This window comes from Calypte anna, chromosome Z (assembly GCF_003957555.1).
Source record: "Calypte anna isolate BGI_N300 chromosome Z, bCalAnn1_v1.p, whole genome shotgun sequence".
NCBI classification, from domain to species: domain Eukaryota; kingdom Metazoa; phylum Chordata; class Aves; order Apodiformes; family Trochilidae; genus Calypte; species Calypte anna.
This window is the reverse complement of record NC_044274.1, coordinates 9,480,451-9,505,657: the sequence shown is the minus strand read 5'-3', so window position 1 is coordinate 9,505,657 and position 25,207 is coordinate 9,480,451. Positions and strand designations below refer to the sequence as shown.

General features: G+C 47.4%; 2 protein-coding genes across 2 annotated transcripts in view; one reads left to right on the top strand and one right to left on the bottom strand.

Annotated features, from left to right (window-relative positions):
• UBAP2 (ubiquitin associated protein 2) overlaps nt 1–4,532 on the top strand; it is a 95,388-nt gene extending 90,856 nt beyond the window's left edge. The window contains exons 26-28 of the mRNA XM_030466905.1: nt 472–539; nt 1,433–1,624; nt 3,234–4,532. Of these exons, the coding sequence (XP_030322765.1) occupies nt 472–539; nt 1,433–1,624; nt 3,234–3,329 (356 nt within the window). The 3' untranslated portion in view covers nt 3,330–4,532. The remainder of the gene's footprint in view (nt 1–471; nt 540–1,432; nt 1,625–3,233) is intronic.
• Nucleotides 4,533–6,971: 2,439 nt separating this feature from the next.
• The window catches only part of UBE2R2 (ubiquitin conjugating enzyme E2 R2), a 51,019-nt gene continuing 32,783 nt past the window's right edge, over nt 6,972–25,207 (bottom strand). The window contains exons 2-5 of the mRNA XM_030467221.1: nt 19,416–19,502; nt 15,294–15,391; nt 11,508–11,642; nt 6,972–10,124 (exon numbers count right to left, since the gene is read on the bottom strand). Coding sequence (XP_030323081.1) covers nt 9,905–10,124; nt 11,508–11,642; nt 15,294–15,391; nt 19,416–19,502 — 540 coding nt within the window. The 3' untranslated portion in view covers nt 6,972–9,904. The remainder of the gene's footprint in view (nt 10,125–11,507; nt 11,643–15,293; nt 15,392–19,415; nt 19,503–25,207) is intronic.

The following is a 25,207-nucleotide window of genomic DNA, read 5'->3' as shown; positions in this document are numbered from 1 at the left end:
GTTTCTGAGCCTGTTGTGGGTACAGGTGGAAACAGCCTGAAATGGTGATACTCAGCATTGCAGACCTCACCCTTCTGCATCACATGGAAGGATAAAGACTCAAATGTGTAGCAGGTGCTGAGTCTCATCACTCAGATCACTACTGGAGAGCTCTGGAATGCTGCAGTAGAGCCAAATGCATCCCTAACTGTGAGGGAAAGCTGACTTTTCAGGAGCTTAAATGCGTGTTTGATGCAGCCAGCTGCTGCCTGGTGAAATGCATTTCAATCCAAGTAGGAACTGCTGGGTGTGGGTGATTCATCATCCCAGTGGGCTGATCTCCTGCTTTGCAATGGGAGCAGGGAACCAAGCCCTTTCCTCCATTGCACTGCAAGGTTCTATGGTTCTGAGGGCACAGAAAACCGCACTGGGCTGGCCAGCAGCAGCAGGGAGTGTGTTGGTTGACTTTCTCGTTGCTTTTGTGTTTTCCAGGTGTTTCTGTGACCTCAAGTAACACAGGTGTGCCTGATATCAGTGGCTCAGTCTATAACAAGACTCAGGTGAGCAAATGCTGGACCCTCCTCCCTCATGGCCAGGTTGATGGCTGCCCCTGGGGAGTGTTCCCAAGTGGCCCCTCTCTGGTTCAGCAGGACATGACATTTCACAGGCTGCTGGAGAGGAGTCTCACCCTCTGTCCCACTGCCTCTGCCATGGCAGCTGCTGACATAGGCACAGCCTTTAACAGTGCTGCAGGATGCCCCATGCATGCTGTGTTCTAGGTGTGAATGAGGTGTGATGGCATCAAAATAGCCCCCAAAACTGGTGAGTCAAGGGGCCATTTGCTTTTCACCTGAGAGGCTGGTCCCATGCTCTCCTATGTCTGTTGCTCAGCTTCTCAGGCAATGCAGAAAGCACTTGGACAAGCTGTAGTGTGCAGTGGGCTTATGTCCAGCTCTTGTTTTCTGATCCTCCCACCCTCATCTGGGGGAACCCATGTCTGGCTATGACCTGTACTTACAGGTAGGAAGCCAAATTTCAGCTACACACCTGTTGATAGGGGTTAAGCTTTGACCACAGGGAAGAAAATGTTATTTCAAGTTGTTCTTGTGTTTTTGTTGGCTGCTCTGCAGAGGTCAGGTAATTCCAGGCTGAGCCTCAGCAATGTGTGAAGGGCTGATTTCAGGCAGCTGCTGCCATCCTCTGTCCCACTGGGGCAAAAAAGGTCAGGGAATAGAAGGAGCACAGTAGCCATGGAATAAAATTCTGGAAGCATTAGTGCAGGAATATGAGTGAGAAGAGGAGCTGCTACTCATTTACAGATATTTCCTGTGACTTGGCTTGCTCATGGGGGTTGGTTGGTTCAGGTGATGTTTGGGCCACAGATGTTCTTGTCTGGTCAGCATGGGGCTGCTCACAGCACTCTCTGACACTGTTGCCCTTTCCTCCTGTGCAGACATTTGACAAGCAGGGGTTCCATGCTGGCACGCCACCTCCTTTCAGCCTGCCCTCTGCTCTTGGGTCAACTGGGCCCCTGAACCCTGGTGCTGCCCCGGGTTATGCTCCAGCCCCATTTCTCCATATCCTGCCTGCACATCAGCAGCCTCATTCCCAGATGCTGCATCACCATCTTCAGCAAGATGGGCAGGTGAGTGGCACCCTTCCTCCTCCACTGCATGCCTGAGGGCAGATTGCTCCCACCCACATCCCAGCAGGGGCCTGGGGATTTTTGTTTCCTTCTGGGTTTTATTTTGCTCACTGGAAAAGGACCTTGACAATGGTTGCAGAATCACAGACTTGGTGCCATTGACCAACTCGAGGAGGGGGAACTTCATGAAATTCAGCAAGGGGCAATAGAAAGTCCTACCCCTGGGGAGGAACAACCCCACACACCAGCATGAGGATTTGTGTGGCTGATGCACAGCTTTGTACAGTGTTATACATGGGAGAAATAGTGATCCATTTCCTCTGCCACAGTTCTCTTTGCTGAAGAATAGTGGTGCTGCAGCAGTGCCATGTATTTGAAGCCTAAGCAGTTGGATGTTGTTGAAGTAGCTTGACAGAAAAGGTGCTGGTGGTCCTGGTGGACACCAAGTTGACCGTGAGCCAACAATGTGTCCTTGCCATGGGGATCAGTGTCACCCTAGGCTGCATTTGGCAAGGTGTTGGCAGCAGGGTGAGGGAGATGATCCTTCTGATCAGCACTGGTGAGGCCACATTTGGAGTCATGTTTTGGGCTCTCCAGTACCAGAGAGAGATTCCAAGAAGTCCACAGGGTGATGAAGAGTCTGAATCATTTCTCCTGTGAGGAAAGGCTGGGAGATCTGGTGCTGTCAGTCTGGAGAAGAGAAACCTCAAGGGTTATCTTATCAATGTGTATAAATACCTGCAGGGAGAGTGTGAAGGACATGGAGCCAGGCTCTTCTCAGCAGTGTCTAGTGACAGGACCTGAGGCAGTGGGCACAGACTGAAGTGCAGGAGGTGACCTCTTGAGTATCAGGAAACACTTTTACTAGGATGGTGGCAAAGTACTGGCATGGGTTGCCTAGAGAGGTCATGGAGCCTCCATCCTTGCAACTCTCTTGGCAAGGTCCTGGGCAACTGGGTCTCGAGGTGACCTTGCTTGAGCAGAGGGCTTGGACAAGATGCTTCAAGAGGTCCATGCCAGCCTCAGCTATCCTGTGGTTCTGTGAAGAGTCCCTCCTGGGGCAGAGGGATGGTTTCTGAGGTGTGAAGCTGAGGCAGGCCTTGCTCTCCCTTGGCTGGGGCTGGAGACCAGGACACGAGCACCTGTACAGTGACTCCAGGGGCTGAAGTCAAGCATCCCCTTGCAGGGTGCATGTCAGCTCCAGTGTCTGATTGGGTTTCAGCAGCCCGTGGGTTCCTTTCCTCACTGTAAATGTTCCCTGAAAAAACAGTGTTCTGCCTCAGAGTCCAGAAATAGGAGATGACATCTGTCCCCTAATGCTTGACTTCCTTGGCTGGTGCACCACCTCCCTTCACCTTGAGAGCTCCTTTGCTGTCCCCAGTCCTGCTCCTCTCCTGCACCATGCTTGGACCTGTCTTGGGCTGGGGGGGTGGTGCGTCCGTGTGTCCTCCGTGGCCGTTTGTCCTGGATTACAGGAGCAGGAAGAGGGAGGGAGCATTGCCATGCTGGCGGGTGTCAGGGCTGTCCTCAGGGGTGGCAGCTCTTCTGATGACATGCAGGTGTCTTGGGAGCACTGATGTCCATCATCTCCTTCTTCTCCAACTTCCAGGGTGGATCTGGCCAACGCAACCAACCCAGCACCATGCAGCAAAAGTCTCAGGCTACTAAAACCGCCTATGGAACTTCTCCATACTGGACAAACTAAACCCGAAACTGGGGAGGGGGGGAGAAAATGAAAGGAGGAGGAGAAATGAAAAACAAACAACCAAAACACAAAAAGAATACGAAAAAGGAAAAAAAAATAAAAATCCGAAGCCCATTCCTGGAATTATTAAGAGAAGAAGTAACTGCTCAGCCAAACATCTGTGCGGGGAGAACTGCAGCCAGCCAGCCATCCTCTGTGTGACTCGCCCGCTTCCTCTTTGAGTTGCTGTTGTATGTAATATATTTATGTATGTATTTGTAAATGTAATAGAGCCTAAATGTGTTTTTCTGCATCTTGCAGCCTGTTTTATTTTCTTTGTAGGAAAACTAATTATTCATTTCCCATCTGCACCAGGGCATCCTTCCTTTTTTTTTTTTTTTTAAGTTCATGTGAGCTCTGTCAAAGACAAACTGGGTCTTTTGTTAATTTGAGCTGGAGCCCATTTATTTAATGCAGTTCTAAATTCAGGCAAATAAAGGAGGGCTGACCCCACCCCCCCCATCACCCCCTCAAAAAAAAAAAAAAAAAAAAAAAAAAAATCCTGTTGCTTTGGTTTCTGGCCCCAGCCCCAAATACAGCTGTTACTTTGAAGAGGAGGGGGGAAAAAAAAATCAAATTCAATGTTTTTTGGGTGTCCCCCTTCCCTCTTGCTCTGAAGACAAACTTTTGTGAGCAGTTTGTTCTCTATGGCCCTGAGTGGCAGTCTCAACTTTTTGTTTTTCAGTTTCTGAGTAATAATTTAAAAAAAGACATTGTTTTCTTTTTTGTTTGTTTGTTTTGGGTTTTTTGTTTTGTTTCGTTTTTGTATTGTTTCTCTAGCAAGAGACTTTGGATGGCTCAGTGTGTCCTGGAACCTCCTTTGCATCATTAAAGGCAAAAAACTGTAGCGGTTTCTTAAATACCAGTATAAGATGTGTCTTATACCTCTTTTTGCCCTGAGCCACCCTGACCAGGAAAGCCAGAGCTACTGGATGGAAACTTCACCTGTCCCTCCCTGCTCTTAGGTTTTTTTTTTTTAATTATTATTATTTTATTTTATTTTTTATTTTAAATTTGATTTGATTCGATTTTTAAATTTTTTTTACAACAAAGACCCTGGAGGCAACTCCTGGTCCTTCTTGTCCTGCACCAGTGCAGTGAATGTTTTCTGAGTTTCATTTCTTTTTAGCCCTTCCTCCATCTAATAAAGATCTGAGTATATCACTGGTGTGTGTCTGCATTTTCAAAGGATCCAGGAGCAGTTTTGCTTCTGCAGCCTCTCCTTTTCCACCTGCTCCTTCCCACAAAAGCTGAGCTGGGAGGGAGGGAGGGAGGGAACAGCCTGTGGGTCTGCAGGGGAAGCTGAATCCCATCAGACAGGTGAGTGCTGAGAGCTTGCAGGCACCTGCAGTGGGGATGAGTTCCCTGGCTCCTGCCATGAGCATCACGGGGCTTTGGGGTCCCCTGAATCTGGTTCTGAGTCCCACAGGGCAGAGGGTTTGGGTAAGGGGGGAGTGCAGCTGCAGCTCTGCTCGTGGGGTCCCTGGCCCCCAGCAGGAGGAAGGTCAGTGCTGAGTGAGGGCTCCTGACACCAACTCATCCTCATCCTGAGTGTCCTGGCCCCATGCAGCAATGGGGAGGTGGGTAAATGTGAAGCCATCCAGGCAGCAGGCAAGGGGCTTTTTAGAACTGTTCCAAGACTCGTAAGGATTAAAAAAAAATACATCTGCTTCTACCAGGATAATTTTTTTTCTATTAAGTCAACACTTCCACGAGCTCTCACCTACAGATGGCTTGGGAAAAGCCATTGTGTCAGCCAGCCCTCCCCTGCCTCTGCATGGCACAGCACGGGCTGTGCTGGTAGTTGATACTGGGCAAACTTTGGCAGCTTCTGGGCCACGGCCACCACCTCTGGGCCCTGACCCAGACACAGGATAAACGTGTTTCTGCAGGCTGGGGAACTGGTGCTGCTGCCTCATAGGAGCTATTGCAGGGGAAAACAAAACTGTACACACCTTAGAGCAGCACCTGAAGGGGCCACAGAAAAGCTGCGGGGGGGACTTTCTGCAGGGCCATGGAGTGACAGAATGAGAGTGGGGACAGTTTCAGACTGAGATTTAGGTGAGATACTGGGAAGAAATTCTTCCCTGTGCAGGTGCTGAGACCCTGGCACAGGCTGCCCAGGGAAGCTGTGGCTGCCCCATCCCTGGAAGCGTTCAAGGCCAGGTTGGATGGGGCTTGGAGCAACCTGGATTAGAGAGAGGTGTCCCTGCCCTGGGCAGAGAGGTTGGATTTTTAAGGTCCCTTCCAACCCAAACCAGGCTGTGATTCTATGATTTTCACACACTTCAGTCTCTTGTTGCAAGGAATCCACTTCTGGGTCAGGGTCCAGAAGCAGTTGGGATGTGGCCATAAAAGCAACCCTGAGCTTATTGCAGAGCAGCTGCGAGTGAGACTCAGCCGGGGCTTTCCCACTGCCCCCAGGGCGATGCTGCCAGGGCTGCAGGCAGTGGCTGGGTTGTTCTCTGCCACCTCCTCTTTCCCAGCACAAGGCAGCAGAGGCAACTCCAGCCCCCGGCAGCGCTGTGCAGACACCTGCAGGCTCCCCCCCTCTGCTCCAGGCGAGGCTGCACAGGGTGATTTCCCATCTCCTTACGCTGTTGGTTCTGTCTTTCTGCAGCAACTTCCTCTCCAAGCAGTCTGATGGTGGAGCCAAGGTTGCTCAGCTGCACCTGACCAGCAAGGAAAGGGGGAAAAAAAAGTCAAAAAAAAGAAAGCAAAACTCAAAAACTACCCAAGTGCCATCAAGGTTTCTCTGGTACAGTGCAAGCTGCAGCACTGGCCTGGCTTTAGTGCCACACCTGATGGATGAAGCAGCTCTGGACAGCCCAGGGCTATAGGAGCCTGACAAGAAATAAAACCAAGCCTGATCCAAGTCAGAAGACCCAGGCAGCACCAACCACCTCAATTCCATTCCCCAGGATGGAGGCGTCTGGGAAGGCAGCTCTGAAATGCCTGCGGTGTAGTTGTGAAGGAGCCTCAGCCAGGCTTGGCTCAGCAGTTCCTGCAAAGAGCTCCAAGCAGAGCAGGAGCAGCTCCTCTCTGCTTGCCCTGCTGGCTTCAGCTTGCCTGCAGCAGGCTCTGCAAAACAAAACTTCTCCATTCTTGAGCTTCCTGGGGATGGCCCGGGCCAGGCAGCCGAATGTCCTGAAGGAGTAAGTGGCAGTGATGCCTCCATTCCCCTGCCTGATCCTCACAGGAGCACTGTGCCCCTGCCCCACCAGGGAAATGGCCACCAGCAGCCCCTGGCAGTGGCCACTTTGACCCAATCCTGCACCCCATATGCAGGCAGGAGAGACCACAAACCATCATCCCTCCCTGGCATCCTCCTTCCTCTGTTGGGAAGATAAAATACAACACGAAATATAAAAGCACGTGGCCTTGTGCCAAGGTGCTTCTCTGAAGGGGTCCATATTTAGGCTTGGAGCTTGGGCAAGCAGCTGTCAAGCAAAGTTATTTCCCAATAAGCTTATAGATATTTATATATTATAGGCACTGATACTGGAGTGGCGGTGAACTTGTGAGCAGCTGTTATTCAAAGCTTTAAATAATCCATGCAAATAAACCACTTCAATTAACAAGGGCAGTAACAGTACAGGGATATTTTCATTTCACATTTTTATTAGTAGACAGATGTGCAGAAAAGACAAAATATAACTACTGAAGGGAAAGACAACACAAAAATGCATCAGTTAATTCTTTCTGGTAAATTATACTGAAGAAAAAAAAAAAAAGGAAAATATTTGGGATTTCAGCTAAGAAAATAACTAAGAAATCTAGTGTACCCTGCTGGTTTCAGAATGGTTGAAAACTGCATTTGAAGGGGCTTATATTTGCAAATATAAACGCTAGTATTGGCTGAGACAGGAGAAAAGAGCTAAGAAAAAACCCCAGAATACACAGACCAGGTAAACATTTTCCTGCAATTTCTTAAATAGGTTTTTAAAAAAACAACCCCAAAATTAAAATTAAAATAAAATAAAATAAAAACCAGCAACCCCTCATGCTTCAGTTTGTATCTCAAAAAAAAAAAAAAAAAGAAACCAAAGAAACCAGCAAGTCAACAAGCAGTAACACTGCACAGGACAGTGAGGAAGAGAAATTATTCTGGTTAATGTAGGAGCTCTCAAAATAGGTTGCTTTTTTGTCTTAAAAAAACAGGTTAACAGAAGAGTCATGATAATGCATCTTACAACACCAAGCTTGGAAATACAAGTCACTGGAGAGTATACAGTGAAGACGGTCAAAAGTACAAGGGGAATCCTGAAAGATGCAGTATGCTCGTTTCAGACCAAGTCATCAGCACAGCCAGCGTTGCCACACACTGCTCCTCCACCCCACAGCAGTCCCTGGGAAGCTGGAGGTGTTGCTGTCCCTGTCCCTTTGTGTCCCAGGGACTGGCACTGCCCTCAGAGGGCTGGGGAGAAGCAGGGGGTGCCAGGGAGCCCACACTGCCGGCTCCAAACCCCCCCCAGAGGCTGAGTCTGTCCCTGCAGGAAGGATGGGGTGGAGCAGCAAACCTGGGACACCTCAGGAGTGGGGCTGCCTCCCTCTCTCCCTTTCTCCCTCCCCAAGTCACACACAGGCAGGGAGGACAGACCCTGGTGGGGGCTCTGGGGATGTCACCCCTTGGGCTGCCTTCACCAGGGTGTGCACCCCCCTGCAGGGGCAGAGGAGCAGGGGCTGTCCCTGCTGCAACCCAACCCAGCCCAAGCAACAGCTGGGAAACACATCTGCCTCCTTCAGAGCCTTCCTCTGCTCTCCCTTCCTCTCCCTCCCTCCCTCCCTCCAGGCAGCACACTGGGGCCTTGCTGAGGCTCATCCTGCTCCTCAGGACACAGCCACCCAGCTGCACCCACCAAAGCACCCCTCGAGGGACCACAGCTGGTGATGTACCATTGAAATCCCTGAGATATACACGAAGGGGAGGCAAAACAATGCCTGAGCCCACAGCTCTGAGCAGGGGAATTGCCTCTGTACCTATATGGGAACGGAGAGTCTGGCCTCAGAACCTGCTCCTGGAGGTGCCCAGGGCTCAGGGCAGGGCTGGCTGCTGGCCAAGGATCATGCAAAAAGGTGAATTCAGGCCACTGCACCACAGCTGAACGAGAGGAGGACACTGCAACAGGGATCAGGAAAGAGGGTTCTGCAGAGACCAGCATGCAGGATCCCCCCTGCCCACAAGGGAGGGCCCTAAGCTCTGCCAAGAGCTCCCAAAAATCATGCAGGAGGCCAAGCCCAGCGCACTGGCTGAAGCATACTGGTAAACAGCCTGTCAATCCCTGCCCCTGGCTCCTCTTACAGCCTGAAAGCACTCTGTGTGTGCCCCTCTCCTGGGGGGCTGCACATGCTCACCCATGCCCCAGCCCCCCAGGCAGGGGAGAGCACAGCACAGGAGCATCCTCTCTGCCCCCAGCAGCCACGGGGACAGCAGACACCCCAGGCAGGCACCACAGGGAGCTCCTGACCCCTGCCAACCCCACAGCAGGGCTGCATTTTCCAACACGAGACCTACACCAACAACAGAAAAGAAGGCTCAAGCCAGCACTGGACTCAGGCTGCAGGAAGAAAGGGCTGCTAGTAAGCAGGAGGCTACCAGTCTCTCCCACCACCACCAAAAAAAAAAAAAAAACAACCCCAAAATTCAGAGTGAATTCAGGCCTGCTGGGAAGCAGGCTGTGTGTCTGTTCTCCTCCCTCCTGAGAGGGGCAGCTGGCAGCAGATCTCAGCAGCATGGCTAAACTGAACTTTTTCAACCTCAACCTAGTCTGAAAAAAGGAAAAAAAAAAAATAAATAGCAACCCAGGGCTCAGTTGTACAGATGTGAAGTGTTAAGTGTTTATTATAGGGTTCATATCACAAGTCTTTTCCAGAGACAAAGCTGATCGTGCCCTCTGGGGCTCCAGGGGCCAGCTATTACCTAACTCGAGCAGGCTGAAAAGGAATACTGTACCTTTCAGTAACATCCCATCAAGCTCAACACACAGTAGCTTTAGACTCTCCGCCCCACACCTTATAAAGGAAAAGCCACCACCACAAGGCTAAACGAATGTACACACGCTATTATTGTAAATGGAGCAGCTAGACCTTGGCAATTTGCTTCGTGTGGATTTTTTTTTTTCTTCCCAGCAAATGCAGCACTTGAGATCTCGAAAACTCGGCTTCCAATGGGTTTGTTCCAGCTTTAAATACATTAAACATCTCAATGCAAGACTGCAATTCAAGAATCTAAACGCGAGCAAACCTGTTTCGCTGTGAGCGTTTCGTAAAGAAGTGAAAAGGGGAGTTCCTTTTTCAAAAAGAAATCATAATACAGTGATGAAAGGGTTAAGAATGCAAGAATTCAGACATTCTGTAGAGGGTCTCTAAGAGGTCCATAAAAAAGGAGCAAACAGATCCGTACAACAGGAGACAGCAGGAGACAAAAAGTTTTTTTGATCCCCCCCCCACACTTTTTTGCTGGACTGCTGCTGGGTGACTGCTGCTCCCTTCTGGCCTGAGTCGGCAGCGCAGTACAGGGGCCCCGCAGGAGCAGGTCACGACTCCTCGTTGCCAGAATCATCATCATCGTAACAGTCGGCATCCTCCTCCTCCTCGTCCTCATCATCAATGTCGTCGTCATACAAGTCGTCATAAAGCAAATCTGAACTGTTGTCATTGGAAGGCACTTTAGTTTTGATGCAGTACTCTGCCAGCGTGGTGGGGACCTTCACGCCGTCCTTCTCTGCCTCAGCTTTGGTGGCCAAAACCTGTTTCCTGTGGAGAGGAGGACACAGACAGACACCTGAGCAGGGACATGTGTCAGCAGCAGCCTCGATCAACTCCCCACCGGCCCCGGCTCAGCCCTTCTGGCAGCTCAGCCTCCGAGGAGTTGATACTTGGCCAAAGAACCACAAGCAGCACGAGAGAAAAGACCCAGGTCCTGCAGCCCTGGGCTTGGGAGAGCTCCAAGGGTCCCAGCAACACCTGAAACCAGTTAGAGTGGAGGACTCTGCATCAGAGACCTGCCAGAGATCAGAGCAGATTTCATCACCTTTGCTACAAAAGGGATGCTCAGGGATTTCCTCAGATGACTCCTTGACTCTGCCCCCCACCACACTGCAACTCCCACAAGCATTGGAGAGCACTGAGCTCCCACAGGAGGGTAAAGAACACTCAGAGCACCTGGATGCACCCCAGGCTGGGGGCTGGCAAGAGACAAGTGCTTCCCATCCCCCCAGGGCAGGCAGGCTCTGGCTGCTGCCTCCCAGCATGGAGAGGAGCAGATGGCAGCCTGTCCCACCTGCTCCTCAGCTCTGCTCAGAAGGTAGATCCAGCTTTGAAGCCAAGGTGGCTGGAGGGGACTGAGAACTTCCTGGCCAGGTTCACAGACTGACTGCTCTGCATTGCTCCGTATGTCCTGCATGCCCAGCTAGCAAGCAGAGGCAATGCAGATCTGCTCTTGCATGACAGTGGTCCTGCTGCAGTGGTCCATCCACTTCTCTACAGCAACCTCAGTCAAGTCCACACCATCTTCCTACAGCACCTGACTAACTATGAACTCTCTCAAGTGTCAAGATTGATCAGTGCTTCCAGCCAATCCAACCCATCTTTGCCCACACTTGCCAAATCTCACTGATATTCCTTCGAATTGGAGGGACAAGGCTGTGACTGAGTGCATTAGGCACAGAATTAGTGGGATGCAGTCAGTCTGAATTACATCCCAGGCAGTGCTCAAAGGCAAGTGGGGACTTGGGCTGTGATTTATTAACAGCCAGTAAGTTTTGCAGAGCATCACACCAGCTTAGTCTGAGAAAAAAGAGCAATATAAAGACAGATCAGCCCAGGCCTCCTGCTCTCAGCCTGTCAAGGTGCTGGGCCATTGCACCTGAAGTGTGTTCCTACCCAGAAAGGCTGGACCTGGTGAGCCTTCACATCCTTTCCAATCTTAGGATTCTATGATCCTAAACTTGCACTGCTTCTGTGTGTTGAAAATTCTACAGGGACCAGAAGCATGGACTCTGAATAAGATGGTAAAATTTATTTCCAAAGAAGCAAGCACAGGGAGAAGCTGGTTCCAGCAAACTCTGCGAGCAGCCTGTTTTGCAGGATTCAAACCAGGAGGCTGGTAGCACAGCATCACATGTTGGCAAAGCTTACCTTATGATTTCAGCATACTCCTTATCTTTTCCTTTACTGTCTCTCCATTTCCTGAACATGACTGATGCATCCACGTTAGCAGGAGAGAATGTGTTTGGCTCGTTAAGCAGAGAGATTACACTCAGTAAGATAGTCCTGAAAAAGGTAACCACAACAGCAGAGTCAGAGCTACCGCAGTCACAGATTCTAGATGCCAAGGGATATTTTGAGTGAGATCCTGGCCATCAGCACAGGGAAGGTGACACAATAAAAACCTCAAAGATCTTACCTGACTATATGCATCATGTCTGTGCACTTGCTTGTGATGGGGCAGCAGGCAAAGTTAGGATCAGACCAGAACCCAGCTTGTCAGCACCACCCATGGATGGTGCAGGGCTGGAAACCTGTTTGGTACACTGGTTCCTAGTGGCATTCAGCCCCCCAGCCGACAGCCAGGCTCTTTGCCTGCTCCGTGTAGGGAAAAGGACCACTACATCCCAAGGCCACCAAAGAAGGCTGCACTGTTTTTCTACTTCTCTGCCTTTTTCTTACAAGGTGGAAGCTGTGGGCAGGTCTCACTTCTCAGCAGCTCAGTCCTCACTGAAGACTCCTGTAGCTGCACTGGAGCACAGCAAGGCAAAGCTGTACAGATGTTTTTTCAACACCCAGGCAAGTCGCCAAGGGCCCAGCAGGATTTGGCTGCTGGTACTCAGCAAAGCCAGCATGAGCCAGTCATGTAACCCCCAGCAGACAGAGAGCTTTCCTGGATTTGTAGCAGCAGCACAGAGCTGGCTGCTCTGCCAGTGTTTACCATGGGCAAACACTACCTCCCTCCTCCAGATCCTTCTCCTGCGTTTCCTGCATTTCCTGCAACCCCTGGTACTCACAGTATCACAACCAGCACAGACCTCCACAGACACCTGGCTGCAAGCTACCATCACAAGAGCTTCACATGTCCGAGGAGGTCCTGCTGGCCACAGCTTTTGATTTAAATAGAAAGGAAGAACAACAGACCAGGAATAAGTCTTGAAATACAGCAGTACACAGCAACTGTGTACTCACAGTTCTGCTTTGCAGAACTTGATTAAAGGACACGACAACCCCAGCTGTACTTGCATTGATTTAGGGGGGTACATTCAGAGCAGCGCATGCTGAGCACATCTACCAGATGATGTATCTGGGATGCAATTCCAGGAAATGCTTGGACATTTGCATGCTGGGTTTCTTGAAAGGTTTTGAAACTAAACACTTGTGTCTGGACAGACCATTGAACAGAGCTATCAGGAGCATCTTGTACTTTCTATTTTCTAAATAATACCACTCAGCAGGAATAAAGAACAGCAGCTCTGGAAAATAACTGTCTGGTCAGAGTGGAATTACAGGCAGAGAGACCATCTCCAGCTGTGTCTCATGAATTCATTTAAAATACTGATTCTCAACAAACATGCTGTAAAGCCAGTATGTCAGCTTCAGCACAACTGCAGCAGCTTTAGTGTAGATTAAAGTCTATCTAGGGAAGGCTGAGCACAGGAATTCATGTCTGGATTTAGCATGTGCTCTACCACACTTCCATCCACAAACTGAGGAGAAGCTGATCTCTGCTGCAGTGCCCCAGGATCCTCATAAGTCACTGCAAAGCTCCTTAAATACACCAAGGCAGATGTTTATTAGAGGCAAGGCTCTTTGCACCTCCCATTCCTGACCTGTGCCCTGGATCAGCTGCATCACTACTGGTACCTTGAGAGCTGGGCAGCCTGATCCAACTCAAACCCTACTAGTGTGGATGAACAAGGTGAACAAGGTCCAGTTACAGGAAGGGGTCCCAGCACATGGGATATGACAGGACCAAAACCACGAAAAAAAATTCAGCAATGCGGGAAAGAAAATATCCTCAGACACAAAATATCAGAAAATACCAGACAAACTGCACTGGATGCAGACTGATGCCATGCAATGCAGTCAGGAGTATCCATCTCTCAGGTGGGGTGGCTCTAACATGTTGCTCCATGCAAGCTGATTGCAGTAGAAGTGGGGATGTCAAGCCTGCTTTCTGCTTTCTTGCAATCCCCCCCACCCCATTCTGGGGAACACTGAGCTGCTTCAAGTGTTTACATCCCTGTTGTCTTCAGAATGAGTTCCTCTACATTATTCCAGCTATTCACACTGAGGCCTCCCAGAACCACCTCCAGAGGTATAGATTTTTCCTAGCACATTTTTTCTCTTCAGTATAAAGTTTTGGGTTAGGCCATACTGACAGTCACATTGGTGCACTTGAGCTGGTTGCAGGAACTGCCCAGATCCTAAGCAGCCACAAAAAAAGAAAGCAAACAAAAATGGGAATCCTCAGGACACAACCAAATGCTCAGAAAGGGCAAGACGCTGATGTACCAACATTTTGAATATCATGCTCAGTTCTGGCCTGTCCACCTCTAAGGACAGAGAGCAGACAGGGGAGATATGGGAAAGGGCAACTAAAGTGATGAAAAAGCCTCAGCTCTGAGACCTGCCACCACTTCCTCAGCTTTATGGGGCACAGGACATAAGCAAAGCAATATTCTCTGCCACACAGATCACAGCTGCACATGGTCTGCTGGATGTTTGCCATATTTACTTATGCCTGCCTCACCTAGCTCAGTGGTGGGGAAATCCACACTGACTTGTGTTTAAAAGCATTAATGAGCATGTCTGACACTGTCAGAGGTGGAGGCACAGGTGCTCTCCAAGTTGAAAGATGACATTGCCCCCTTCATAGACCTCAGCCACAGTTGTCTGTAGTAAATGTTCAGCAGGACACTCACAGTTCAGCAGCTGAAGAGCAGCCCTGGGTGGCACATGCAGCTCATCACAAGCTTGATCCCCTCCCACCTTCAGCCCTGCTGCCTCCTGTCTGACACTCTGGAGTCTCACAAAAGCAGATGGGACCCCAGCAGGATGTGTTTCTGTCAGCACTTAGCCCCGTGGGATGCTGGCAGTAAAGGATGAGCTTTATTTCCATTTGCTGATCCAGCTGAGGAATGTTTTCTCCTCAGATGTACCCCTTAAGCCCAACACATAACAAGAGAGTAAGGACTGAAAACTGCACCATGGTGAGGAGCAGCAGAAATCAGAGCTGGTACCAGGAGAAGTTTCAAGTGAATCTTCAGGTTTGTATATAATGAAATAAAAAATGTGTGTGATGCAAGTAAATAATTCCCAAAACTGTTTCCTAACTATGAGCTGAGACTTGCCACCTATAAAGTTCTTCATTGTCAGTGTCTTCTAACGAGAAAGAAATTCAGAACCAGGAAAAAATGGACAGATTAGCCTTTAATGCCTCTGTTATTTTGTGAACCTTATTCTTTTTTGGAAGGATTAAAATCACCTGGCTAACTGCTCAAGATACCACACCTTAGGAGAGAGATTCAAATACTGAAAGGCAAACAGCAGGCAGTATTATGCAGAGTTCCTGCTGAATCTGAATACTCAAAAATGTTCTCTTTCCACCAAGTGGTTATCGTGGATGAGTTTGAAAAATCTTCGTACAGTGTAACATGGGCTGGGAAAGGCTAAAACATTTGAGATAATTTGCTTTAAAAGCATGAAACCCCATGAACAGGAGAGAAGGTTCCATATTGTTAGCCCAGCAGCAAGACAGACAGCACTGTAGTGTCTTCAGACAGCTTGAGAAGCCAAGTTACTGCTTGATTCAAGCCCTAAAACCCTTGAAGTCTTCAGTTCCTTTCTCAAACTTCTCCCAACACAGGCCTTTCTCTAGGAGAGACAGAACAGGCCTTTGAGATCACCATTGTACATCAGATTCACAGTTACCTGACATTTTGGGTAGGGTTCCACCTCTCAGATGGCAGCTCTCCACTTTGTGGGTCATCTACAGGTGGATGAAGAATTGAAATACATACATCTCCATTCTGCAAGACAGAAACAAAAGTTTATAATAGCCTGGCTTGAGGAAGAGATGTGATGACACAACTTGACTGCTCTTGGCTATGTTCTGAGCAGTTTAACCTTGCTGACATGGACACTCCAAGTGCCTGCAAAAATATTCAAAAAACTGGAAATGGTTCTTAGTTCTTCCATGGTCTTCTGTATCTATACATTCAAAGTTTCCCTCATTAGAACAGGGTTAGTCTGCAGACTGGTACTAAAATAATGCCAAATCTAGGGGTTTAAAGAATGTTGCCAAGCAAGCAAAAGGAGTAGTAAAGGCACATAAAACTAGATTGGTCTCCAGATTGTAAGTACTGTAACAGCAACAGAGATGAGCTTCAGCCACAGAAGACCCAAAATACTCTTATATTTCTCTTTTTTTTTTTTGTTTTTTTTTGTTCCCAGTGGTAGCTGAACTAGCTATAGGAATTAGTTGAAGGACTTAGGACTACTAGCTCAGGTGTCAAAACAAGGCTTCTCCTAGGACACAAGCAGGCTGAACAGATAGTACAGGGTGGGCTCAACTAGGACACAGCTGTCTGAAGTATCAGGTGAAAAAACAGGAGATGCTCTCTGAAGGTTTCACTGAAAATCCCTTCCAGCATGCAAGAGGAAGAATACTTTGGCAGTGTACTGATGCCATACAGCCATGTAATCCTCAACCTGTGCTTTACTCAGTGTTATAGCCTGAATATTGCTCTAAAGCTTTATCATGCCTACCATTTATAAACTCCTTGAGAAGCCTTGAGAACACCAATTCTCCATCAGCCACAGCACTGACATTACTGCTTCAAAGCAATGCTGCTGCAGTATTCACCACAGCTGGTATTTTCCACTTAAGCTGACTCCAGGGAGCCATGGGGTCCCAGTGCCTTGCTCCCAGATGGGGTGAAGGTGCAGATGGATTCTGAGGCCAGTCAGCAGATGTTGGCCTCTCCAGGCCCTGCTGGCTTGCTGCCTCTTGCTGGGAGGACCTCACAAGTTCCCAGAGGCAGCCCCAGGCCTTGAGGTGGCCCAGCTGCTGGAGGGCAGTGCTCACACTGCCCCTTGTTGCCCTGACCCAAGGCACAGGTAGGGAACAGGAAAGAGAGAGTCTGTGGGTGTGGATCACTTCTGTTTGAGACTGCAGGGCTGGCAGTTCTCAGCTGCATCCTGAGGACCCTCCAGTGGCACAGGATGCAGTGCACAAATCAGTGCTGCTCACAGTAACAGCATCTGTGCCTTTGAGCCCCCAGGGAGACAGCCACAGACAGCAGCAGCTCACTTGAGGGGCCTCCCAAACAAGTCCACTCATCTTGATTAACAACATTTGTTTTATAGACAAATGAGATCTTCCTTCAATACTGCATGCCTGTGATCAGTATCCAGAACTCTGTGGTTCACTAACCCTGCCAGGTATGCTAACCCAGCAAGCCCTCAACATTCTGAAACAGGTTTTTTTGTCAGGAATACAATTACAAAATGCAGTGGAGCACCTGGAGCTGCTGAACACCCAAGCATGCACTTAATGTTGCTGGAACAGTTTGTCATAACAAGGTAGTTTCCTTTTTAGGACTTCCAACAGGCCTGTGCAATCAAGAAATATGTTTTAGTATCATTTTAAGGTTAAGGTAACCTCACTAATGTTAGATTATACTCACAGCCAAATCTGGTTTTATTAACAATTTTTGTAAGTTTACACATTTTTTTCTTCAACCATCTCCTGGGAGAACGCAGTGTTGGTGGCCAGAAAAAAGCATCACAGCACCTGGGGGAAGGTCCTCAAGCTACTGTGTCAGCAGCACGTGGTCAAACAGATATTTGGCAATATGAAAACAGAGGGAAGAGAAGATGTGAGAAATTTCCCTCTTGCAACAATCAATGCTGTGTTTGGGAACTCAAGCAGGGCAGGACTGCATTACAGTGTCTGGAAAGGTAAAGACTCCACACACATTTTTGAAAGATATAAACAAGGAGGAGAGGGTATTCATCTGCAAATGGGAAATAGTTTAAACTTCTAGTAGGACTGAAAATGGTTGTGTCAAGAGTAAAAAGTTAGGGGGAAAAAACAAATCAAGAACAGGGAAATGAGCAAATGCAGTTTTACCAAAATTCAACTAGATGACTCTAGTGAACTAGAAACTGGGAAACATGAGCTTATCAAGTCTCATTGATAAGAACCAGAATATCAGCCCCAATCTCTCCATTTGGTCCCACCAGCAGATTCTGTAAATTTGATACCTTCTTTCATCTTCCTTGCACTACAAGGTTGTGTTTTGTTTTTCTTTTTTTCCCTCCTCCTGACAAACCCTCAAACCTCAAGGCCTTTGCTGATCCATTACCAGTTTCATTTGGAGCTATCCCAGTGCCTCATCTTCACTGCTTACATGTTGTTTTCAAAACAGCTTGCAAGCTGCTTCAGATTTACTCAGCTCCAAGAAATACTGCTACAAACACAAAGCACAAAGCTAAGAGCTGGAGTATGTGAAGAGGAAGGCCAAAATCCACCCATTAGGTTTTGGGTTAGTTTCTCCTCCTATCCTTCAGTTGTTTCTAGAGACAATTTTTCATCATTCCTACCAGGACTGGAAGAGGTCCTTTCCAAGACTCATATTGTACAAACCATTTTTGGTAACCATTTCCCACTCATCTCCTGCATGAGCATTTCTGGATTCAGAATCAACAGCCACAGTATGGATCTGCAATAATCTGCAGGTTTCAAAGTTGTCTTTATTTATAGATCAAAATCCCATGTAGCTGAAAGAGATCCTTGGAGAGGAACACCATCCTTGGCTACACATAGGATTCTGTCCAAAGTCCAAAAACTCAAGTCAGAAGACTGTTGGAGGACTGGTTTCAGGATGTCCTTGGGCTTAGGGCAATCCTCTTGAGCATTCAGTTGATTACTATCCTGTTCTGCATTGAGGTTTGGAGTGGCTTTTGGCCATCTATGTCTAAGCCATCAGTATGGGTTCTCTCCATGCTTCTTCCAGGATGGACATTTAGGAGTAAGAACTTGTCAGAGAAGGGCTTTCCAAGCCCAAGGCATCAAATGAATATAATTTGTTCACAGCAAGGAAGACCAGTGACATTCCTGATCTGAACTGAGCCTCTCTGCAGAGCATCTCACAGGTGACAAGGTGACAGAGCTGCACTAACAAGAACAATCTGAAAAGCCTTTAGGTCCTCAAACCCTTCAACTACCAGGCTAGTTAATTTGCTTGTCTAGACAATTCCTTTGTCTTAGAAATCCAGAAGTTTAGCAAGGATTTGACTGAACACAAAGAGCCAAGTTTTGAGCCAAAACAGGCTTCAACTTTTAAGTACAGACTTAGGAATTTTGGTTCCAAATTACTGATTACTTCCATATAAAATCATTTCCATTCTGTACCTGCTATGTAGCTGTACCAAGATCCAGGTATGGACTTGACAGCCCACAGCATTACCCCCTGAACATGACCCATCCATGCACTGAACTAAGGGCCACTTGGCCAGCAGACATTAAGTCCAGAGGTATCCACCTCTTCACCCAGGTCCCAGGGTGACGCATGACTCTGCCCCAGCAATGGTTCTTTCCCAGGTCTGAATGCCTCCATTTGTAGGCTGACTGCTGTAGAAGACTTGTTTTCCATTATTTCTTGTCTTCAACCCATAATTTTGGAGGATATATTAAAGCGAACTGTGTACAAAACATCAATTAGCTGCTTAATTATCACACGAGGGGAAGACCCAGCTCCCCCAATCAGCCTTGGCCCAAGAATCCCCTAAAACTGCCAACACTTATGATGCAGCACTTCATCTGGGGCTGCCTGCTGCACTTGCAGGCATGAGAACAGCTCCATCCCTCCAACAAGAAGAGCATTAACTGCTGGACCATGAAGGTGATATTTAACACCAACAGCTAATCACCTCAGTTATGGCTAGAGACATTCAGTACATTCAATACTTCCAGAAGTTTTAAATAAGGAAGTAGGGAGCCTTTTCACATTCCCGAGGAAAACAAAATACTTAGAAAAAAAACCTTACCTCATAAATGTTGGGGTGCCACATTTTTGTCAGGAATCTGAAGGTAGGTGGTGAATATGGATAGTCGATAGGAAATTTAATGTGAGCCTGGAAGAAAAAAACCCAACAAAATATTTTAGAAATTAAACAGATCATAGGCACAAAAAAGAAGAGATCAGCAAGACTGTAACAGTGAAAAACTGGAAAAAACCCTGTTTCAATTAAGGCCATTAAATTACTCATTTTTAGATCAGTGCCAATGTGGCCCCATGGTGCAACTACACAATTTCTTATGGGCAAAATAGTAACTGAACAAGGAAAATTAAAACACTAGGACTGACCTGGGCTCCTAGTGCTCAGGAGGCAAGCAAAAAGGCATCTACCATGTCTTAATTCAAGAAGCCCTGCCCAACAACTCTTGTTAAACAGAGTGAAATAGATTGACAACCTAGAACACAAAATACTATTGCTGGCCCCCTGGCCTCAGAAGTAGGCTAAAGATGTTTGCCAAGGTAAATAGACCTGTTTGACACTGGCAAATGCAAGTATTTTAAAACATTCTGTTAAAAAAAAAAAAAAAAAAAAAAAAAAAATCTTAGATACTTCCTGTACTGAGATCTCATTTTTTTTTTTGGCTCTCATAGGACTTAAAATATCTACCTATATTCCTAATACTGCATTTCTTGCCACCACAAGATATTCCCAAGTGTGAATACCATCTGTGTCTGTTTTAATAAATCAGTGCAACTTGATGAAGCAAATATTGATGGGTGATGACAGCAAACATCACCTTCCAGTGCCTCTGAGGTCAGCAGCCAGCTGTGGGTCAAGACTGAGATGAGTGAAATGTGGAAAGACTACAGAGACCCCAGCCACTACTGGGTTTTAACAGCAGTCAGAGAAGCCAGAGAGTAGAAAAGATGGCTGAATCTGGACTGGTTAAGTGCCAAAAACACTCCCTTCTGAAAGAGGGACTGACAGGCTGCTTGCAGCTCTGTGAAACACAAGCTCTTCCCTTGGTCCCTTGCTCAGCCACCTAAGGAAGTCCCACCACTACTCCAGCACCTCCAGAGAAGCACCTCATGGTCCTTGCACCACAGACAGGTTCACGTGGGACTTGGTGAAAGAAGAGATCCCAAAACCAAGATGTACATGGCAAGAGCAGAACCTCAGGTCATCTCCTTCCATTCAGGTATCTCACCATGTCATTTGCACACAAGGTGCCACAGCCTCATTCAACAGGACAAACGATGGGAATTCTTACTCCCAGAAACTGAGGCAGGCAACCAAACAAACTGGATTACTGAGCCATGAAGTACCTGACTACAGCTTTGCTTACAGATCAGCACATGTGTCGTCCTCGCAGCCCAAATGCTCTGGGGCCAGAGTACTGGGTAGCCAAGAAAATAAGATTTTCTGTTCACCTTTATGAAATAAACTCAGCAGCTTGCATGGCTTTGCCTTTTGTACTTGCTTGTTGGTGATATTAAGTCCTCACCCTGCAGCCATTTGCCACGGCATGATCACAAACAAAAAATTTATGATCTGCCTGAACAACCCTATCCCACATCCTAATGTCAGTCACATGAATGGCACTGCTCCAAGGAGGAGGAAGCAAATGTCTCTTGTCACCACACCACCACAGAGGCAAGTGACTGCTACAACTAGGACAAGCCTGGCTCTACAACCTGTCAGCCTCCACTGGGAGCTGAGCAGATACACTGGCAAGGTGTAGCTGCAGACTCCTCCGGACCACTGGGGTTTTCCTGAGAAATCCCACTCCTGTGCTTACGTGCAGTTTCTTGGGATCTAAGACATAAAACAGCCCAAGGACTGAGATTAAAAATGCAAGACAACAAAACTCCGGGTTGAGCTGGCTACAAGGTTTCTTGGCAGAACATACAGCGTTCTACAAAGGTATAGTTTCGAGGTGACCAAAAAGCACACTACCAGCAGTGTGCCAGCACTACCACACTGACGTCCCACACACATGGTCAAGGAGCCAAGGTCTCAGTCTTCCCAGTAAAAATCATTACTTATGGTTGCTATGTGATGCATACTCATGCAGAAGCTGTAGATCCTGAGAGACTGTTTCAAACTCCTAAATCCTGTTTTGCAGCCACAACTCTTTAACAGAAAGTGGCTATCTGCCTGCCTGCAGTAAGAACCATTATGGAATGAAATAAAGCTGCTGTTTTGCCACATGAAGAATGCTTCTTGAGCTCTGGCACCAGAAAACACAACTGGACAGGAATTAGAGAAAGCTTTTCTTCTCATGTGGAAGCAGCTAAGGCCCAAACTTGCCTGTAGCCAGTAGCATGTTTAGAGAAATCAGTCACCTTACTTGTGATAAGCCATTTCTAACAAGCCTCCAAGTGTTTAATGCTGTACTGGAGCACAAGGCAAGTGAAGCCTCTTTACAAACCTGATCTCAGAGTCAAGAGCCAAAAGCCACTGCAGCAGGAAACTCTGCATTACAGTCAGGGTTTTCTTCCAAACCAACAGAAAGCATTACTTTCAGGTCCTGTGGTGAGATAATCCAGAATTTGAAAAGTGAAACCAAATGCTTTTCCAGGGCATTACAGAAAGTTACACTTCATCTCTTCTGTAAGAGAAGTCATGAGAGATGATGTAAAGCCACTCAGCTCTCACTGAATACTGAGTTTGAGTGAGTTAAGCAAGCCAAGAATTTCCTAGACTAGCTGCAAAGAAGCAACAACTGCAGTTACAGGTCAGTTTTTTCATTAGAAGCCCAATTCTAATTCTAAACATGTTGAGACAAAAAGACTAAATTAAGCAATAAAGTTGGTTTTTTTTGTTGTTGTTTTTTTCATAAAGCAGCAGCTCACAGAAACAGTTCCCCCTACAATTTCACTGATGCAGGGCAAATCAGATGAGCTTATTTCTGCAAAGTTCAGCCAGGCTGCTAGGTATCAGAGAGGGGCAGAGTTCTAGGGCAACTCCTTAGCTTTGTTAAGGCCAAACCAATTTAGAAGGATTAAAGATGCAACTCAGCCCCTCACCCACAACCACCCAGGCTTTACTGCATTCACAATGTGTGGACAACTCTACCTGAGGAGTCTGACAGAAATAATCCTGTCCCAGAGTCCTGATTTAAGCCACAGGTCTTTGACACCACTCAGCAGCCAGAAAAGTGGGCATCACAACCACCAACTCCTTCCCCTACTTCCCCCAATTTATAACTGGTCATACAGTACCAAGAAAAGAAATCAAATCCTCTGATGTTACATCACACAGACCAGCCTGGCAAAATATTCAGCCCTTCACAGGCATTTACAGCTACTGCAGAACTTCAGCCTCTAAGTTATACCAGGACACCTATTCTAAGAACATTGCTACCAGTGTGGTCACTCTGTTTCCTGTTTTACTGCCTAGCTCCCATGCATCCTCACTACTGACTGCACGTCCAATTTGTTATTTTTCTTCTAAAAGAAAAAATAAATAAATAAATAAATAAAAAATCTATTTAAGTCAGAAAAATAGGACCTTACTTGATACTGTGTTACCTGACGGCAACCACAAACCTAATGTTGCTGTCAGCTGCTGAACTAAGTCCTGATTCAGTCACTATCAATAATTACTACAGTGACTTTCTTCCTGGAGATCTTGCCATGCACTTGACTTTATTCACATATTAATATCATCTCCCTCTCTGTGGGGAACACTAACATAGGCAGGACTCCCTCCTAACTCCAGCTGTCTAGAAATTCGGTATTTATTCCAACCTAGCTGTAGATGACACTTCTACAGTCTGGCACTGCTTTCTTCTACTCCCCTCAACCTGATAAAACCTAAATACCAATTTTTATGCAGCAAGGGTAGGAATGGCAGAATCCATCCTATCCAGCTACTGCAGAAAATCCACAGGGAGAAAAGCACACTTTTCCTGGAAAGCCATGAGCATGACAGCTGGCCTGATTTAGGGAAATCAGAAGCACCAGCAGTTTTTACAGCAGCCAACAGAAACTGCAGCTGTTTGGTGTTTCTGGAAGTGCCAGTTAAAAGAAAATTTTTACTTTTACATGTCACAAGCTTAATGAAGCCCTACGCAGCATCAGGGAAACTGAAGTCCTTTGCATGCTGTATTTAAGATCAGACACACAGGAAGCATTTGAGTTTCTGAACTATTTTCTGCTTTTCTATAACCATCTGCTACAGGCAGCCCACAGGCAAGCTCCTACTTGTCTGTGCACAGGTCTCAGCAAGGTCTCCTACAGATTACTCACCCAGACCCCAGTAAGAGCTGCAGAACTTGCAGACAGCACGAGGCCCTTTCATTTTTCTCCTAAGAGGCATAACCAGGCTCCTCACTGTGCACATCATCACCCCCTGTAGCTGCACCCCTCATGAATGCCCCCTGTCAGCGTGCTGCTAACTACACCATGTATTTATCATAGGAGAAAGCCAACAAAAACAGAACTCCAGACTGCTGCTGGATTAAGCACTGATACCTAATCCCACAGCATGCCCTGTACTGCTTCTAGCACATCAAGCATTTATACAGTTCATCTAATGGATTTTCCTCTTCCATATTAAGCCTGGATTAATCCATGCAGCACTAAATACTCTGTGCTGGAAAACACACTCAACAGAAGTCAGCAGTAAAGCCCTAGCACCCTGTTTCTCACACATATGAGCTCTGAGGCACCTTGACAGCATCTAGCTTAACCTGTACTGCTCATGGCAGCTGCTACTCATCCTGAGACTGAGTGAGCCTGCACAACTCAGCTGTGCTAAGGATCTCAAGCAGCACAGCATCCAGAGAAGGTATTTCTTCCTTGCAGTGGGTGTTTCTGCAGGAAGAGTCCATGGTACTGCCTGGATAACTCTGCCACACAGCCCCAGCCGTGCAATGACCACTTTGGCTCTGGCCAAAACCACTTTAAAAGTGTTTACAAACACTCATTATTGGTGCTCTTGAGCTCAGGAGCATTCGGTTTCCAACAGGGCAGCTGTTATGTGGAGAGGGACAAAGCTGGGGACAGGCTTGAAGCCAAGCATTAAGTTTCTCTTGGTCAGAGGCCACCTGCAGACTCCTGAAGTTGCTCTCTCCACACAGCTGAGCACAGCCCCACCAGCACAGGGACAGAAGGTGCTCCCTCCCTCTCCAGATGTGCACATCAGCCCACGGTCTGACAAAGGGGTTTTTCCAACCTCCACTTCATATGCCAGGCTGACAATGGCAAAGAAGAGCATTTCCAGACAGGGCTAGACATCTGAGCTTCTTAGTATAAAATCCCAAAGGCATGGATGCGTTACTCTGACAATTTTTTTTCCCAAAAACTGCAGGTCAGTGTTCCAGAGCTCAGACACAGGAGCACAGACTACAGGAGTACACACCTACACCAGGCTAACAGCTGCCAGCTTCACTTCCACTGCTTGGATCAACAGTTTGACTTTACATCATGCTGAAGAAAAACATCACTGCAACTCCTGCAGGAGATGAAGCATTCAGCAACAGACACTGAATCTGAAATGGAGGCACCCTGAGGCATCCAAGTACTTCATTTATAACGCCTGCATATTCACTAAGTTTTTGCATTTGTCTGCCATCTCATCATAGCAAAGGCAAGTACCAGAAGCAATATAAAACCTAACACTTAGCAGAACTTCTTGGTCATCTTCCATGTGACAAACTGCCTATCAACAGCTTTGCGAAGCTTCGACCACGTGAGCCAAGCACTAAAAGCAATTTCAGATTCCCACACAAGAAAGCTAGTATCATACTGAGGTTTCTGTATTCTCCTGGGAATTCCCATGCTGAAATGTTACTAGATTCTGTTTCCAATTCA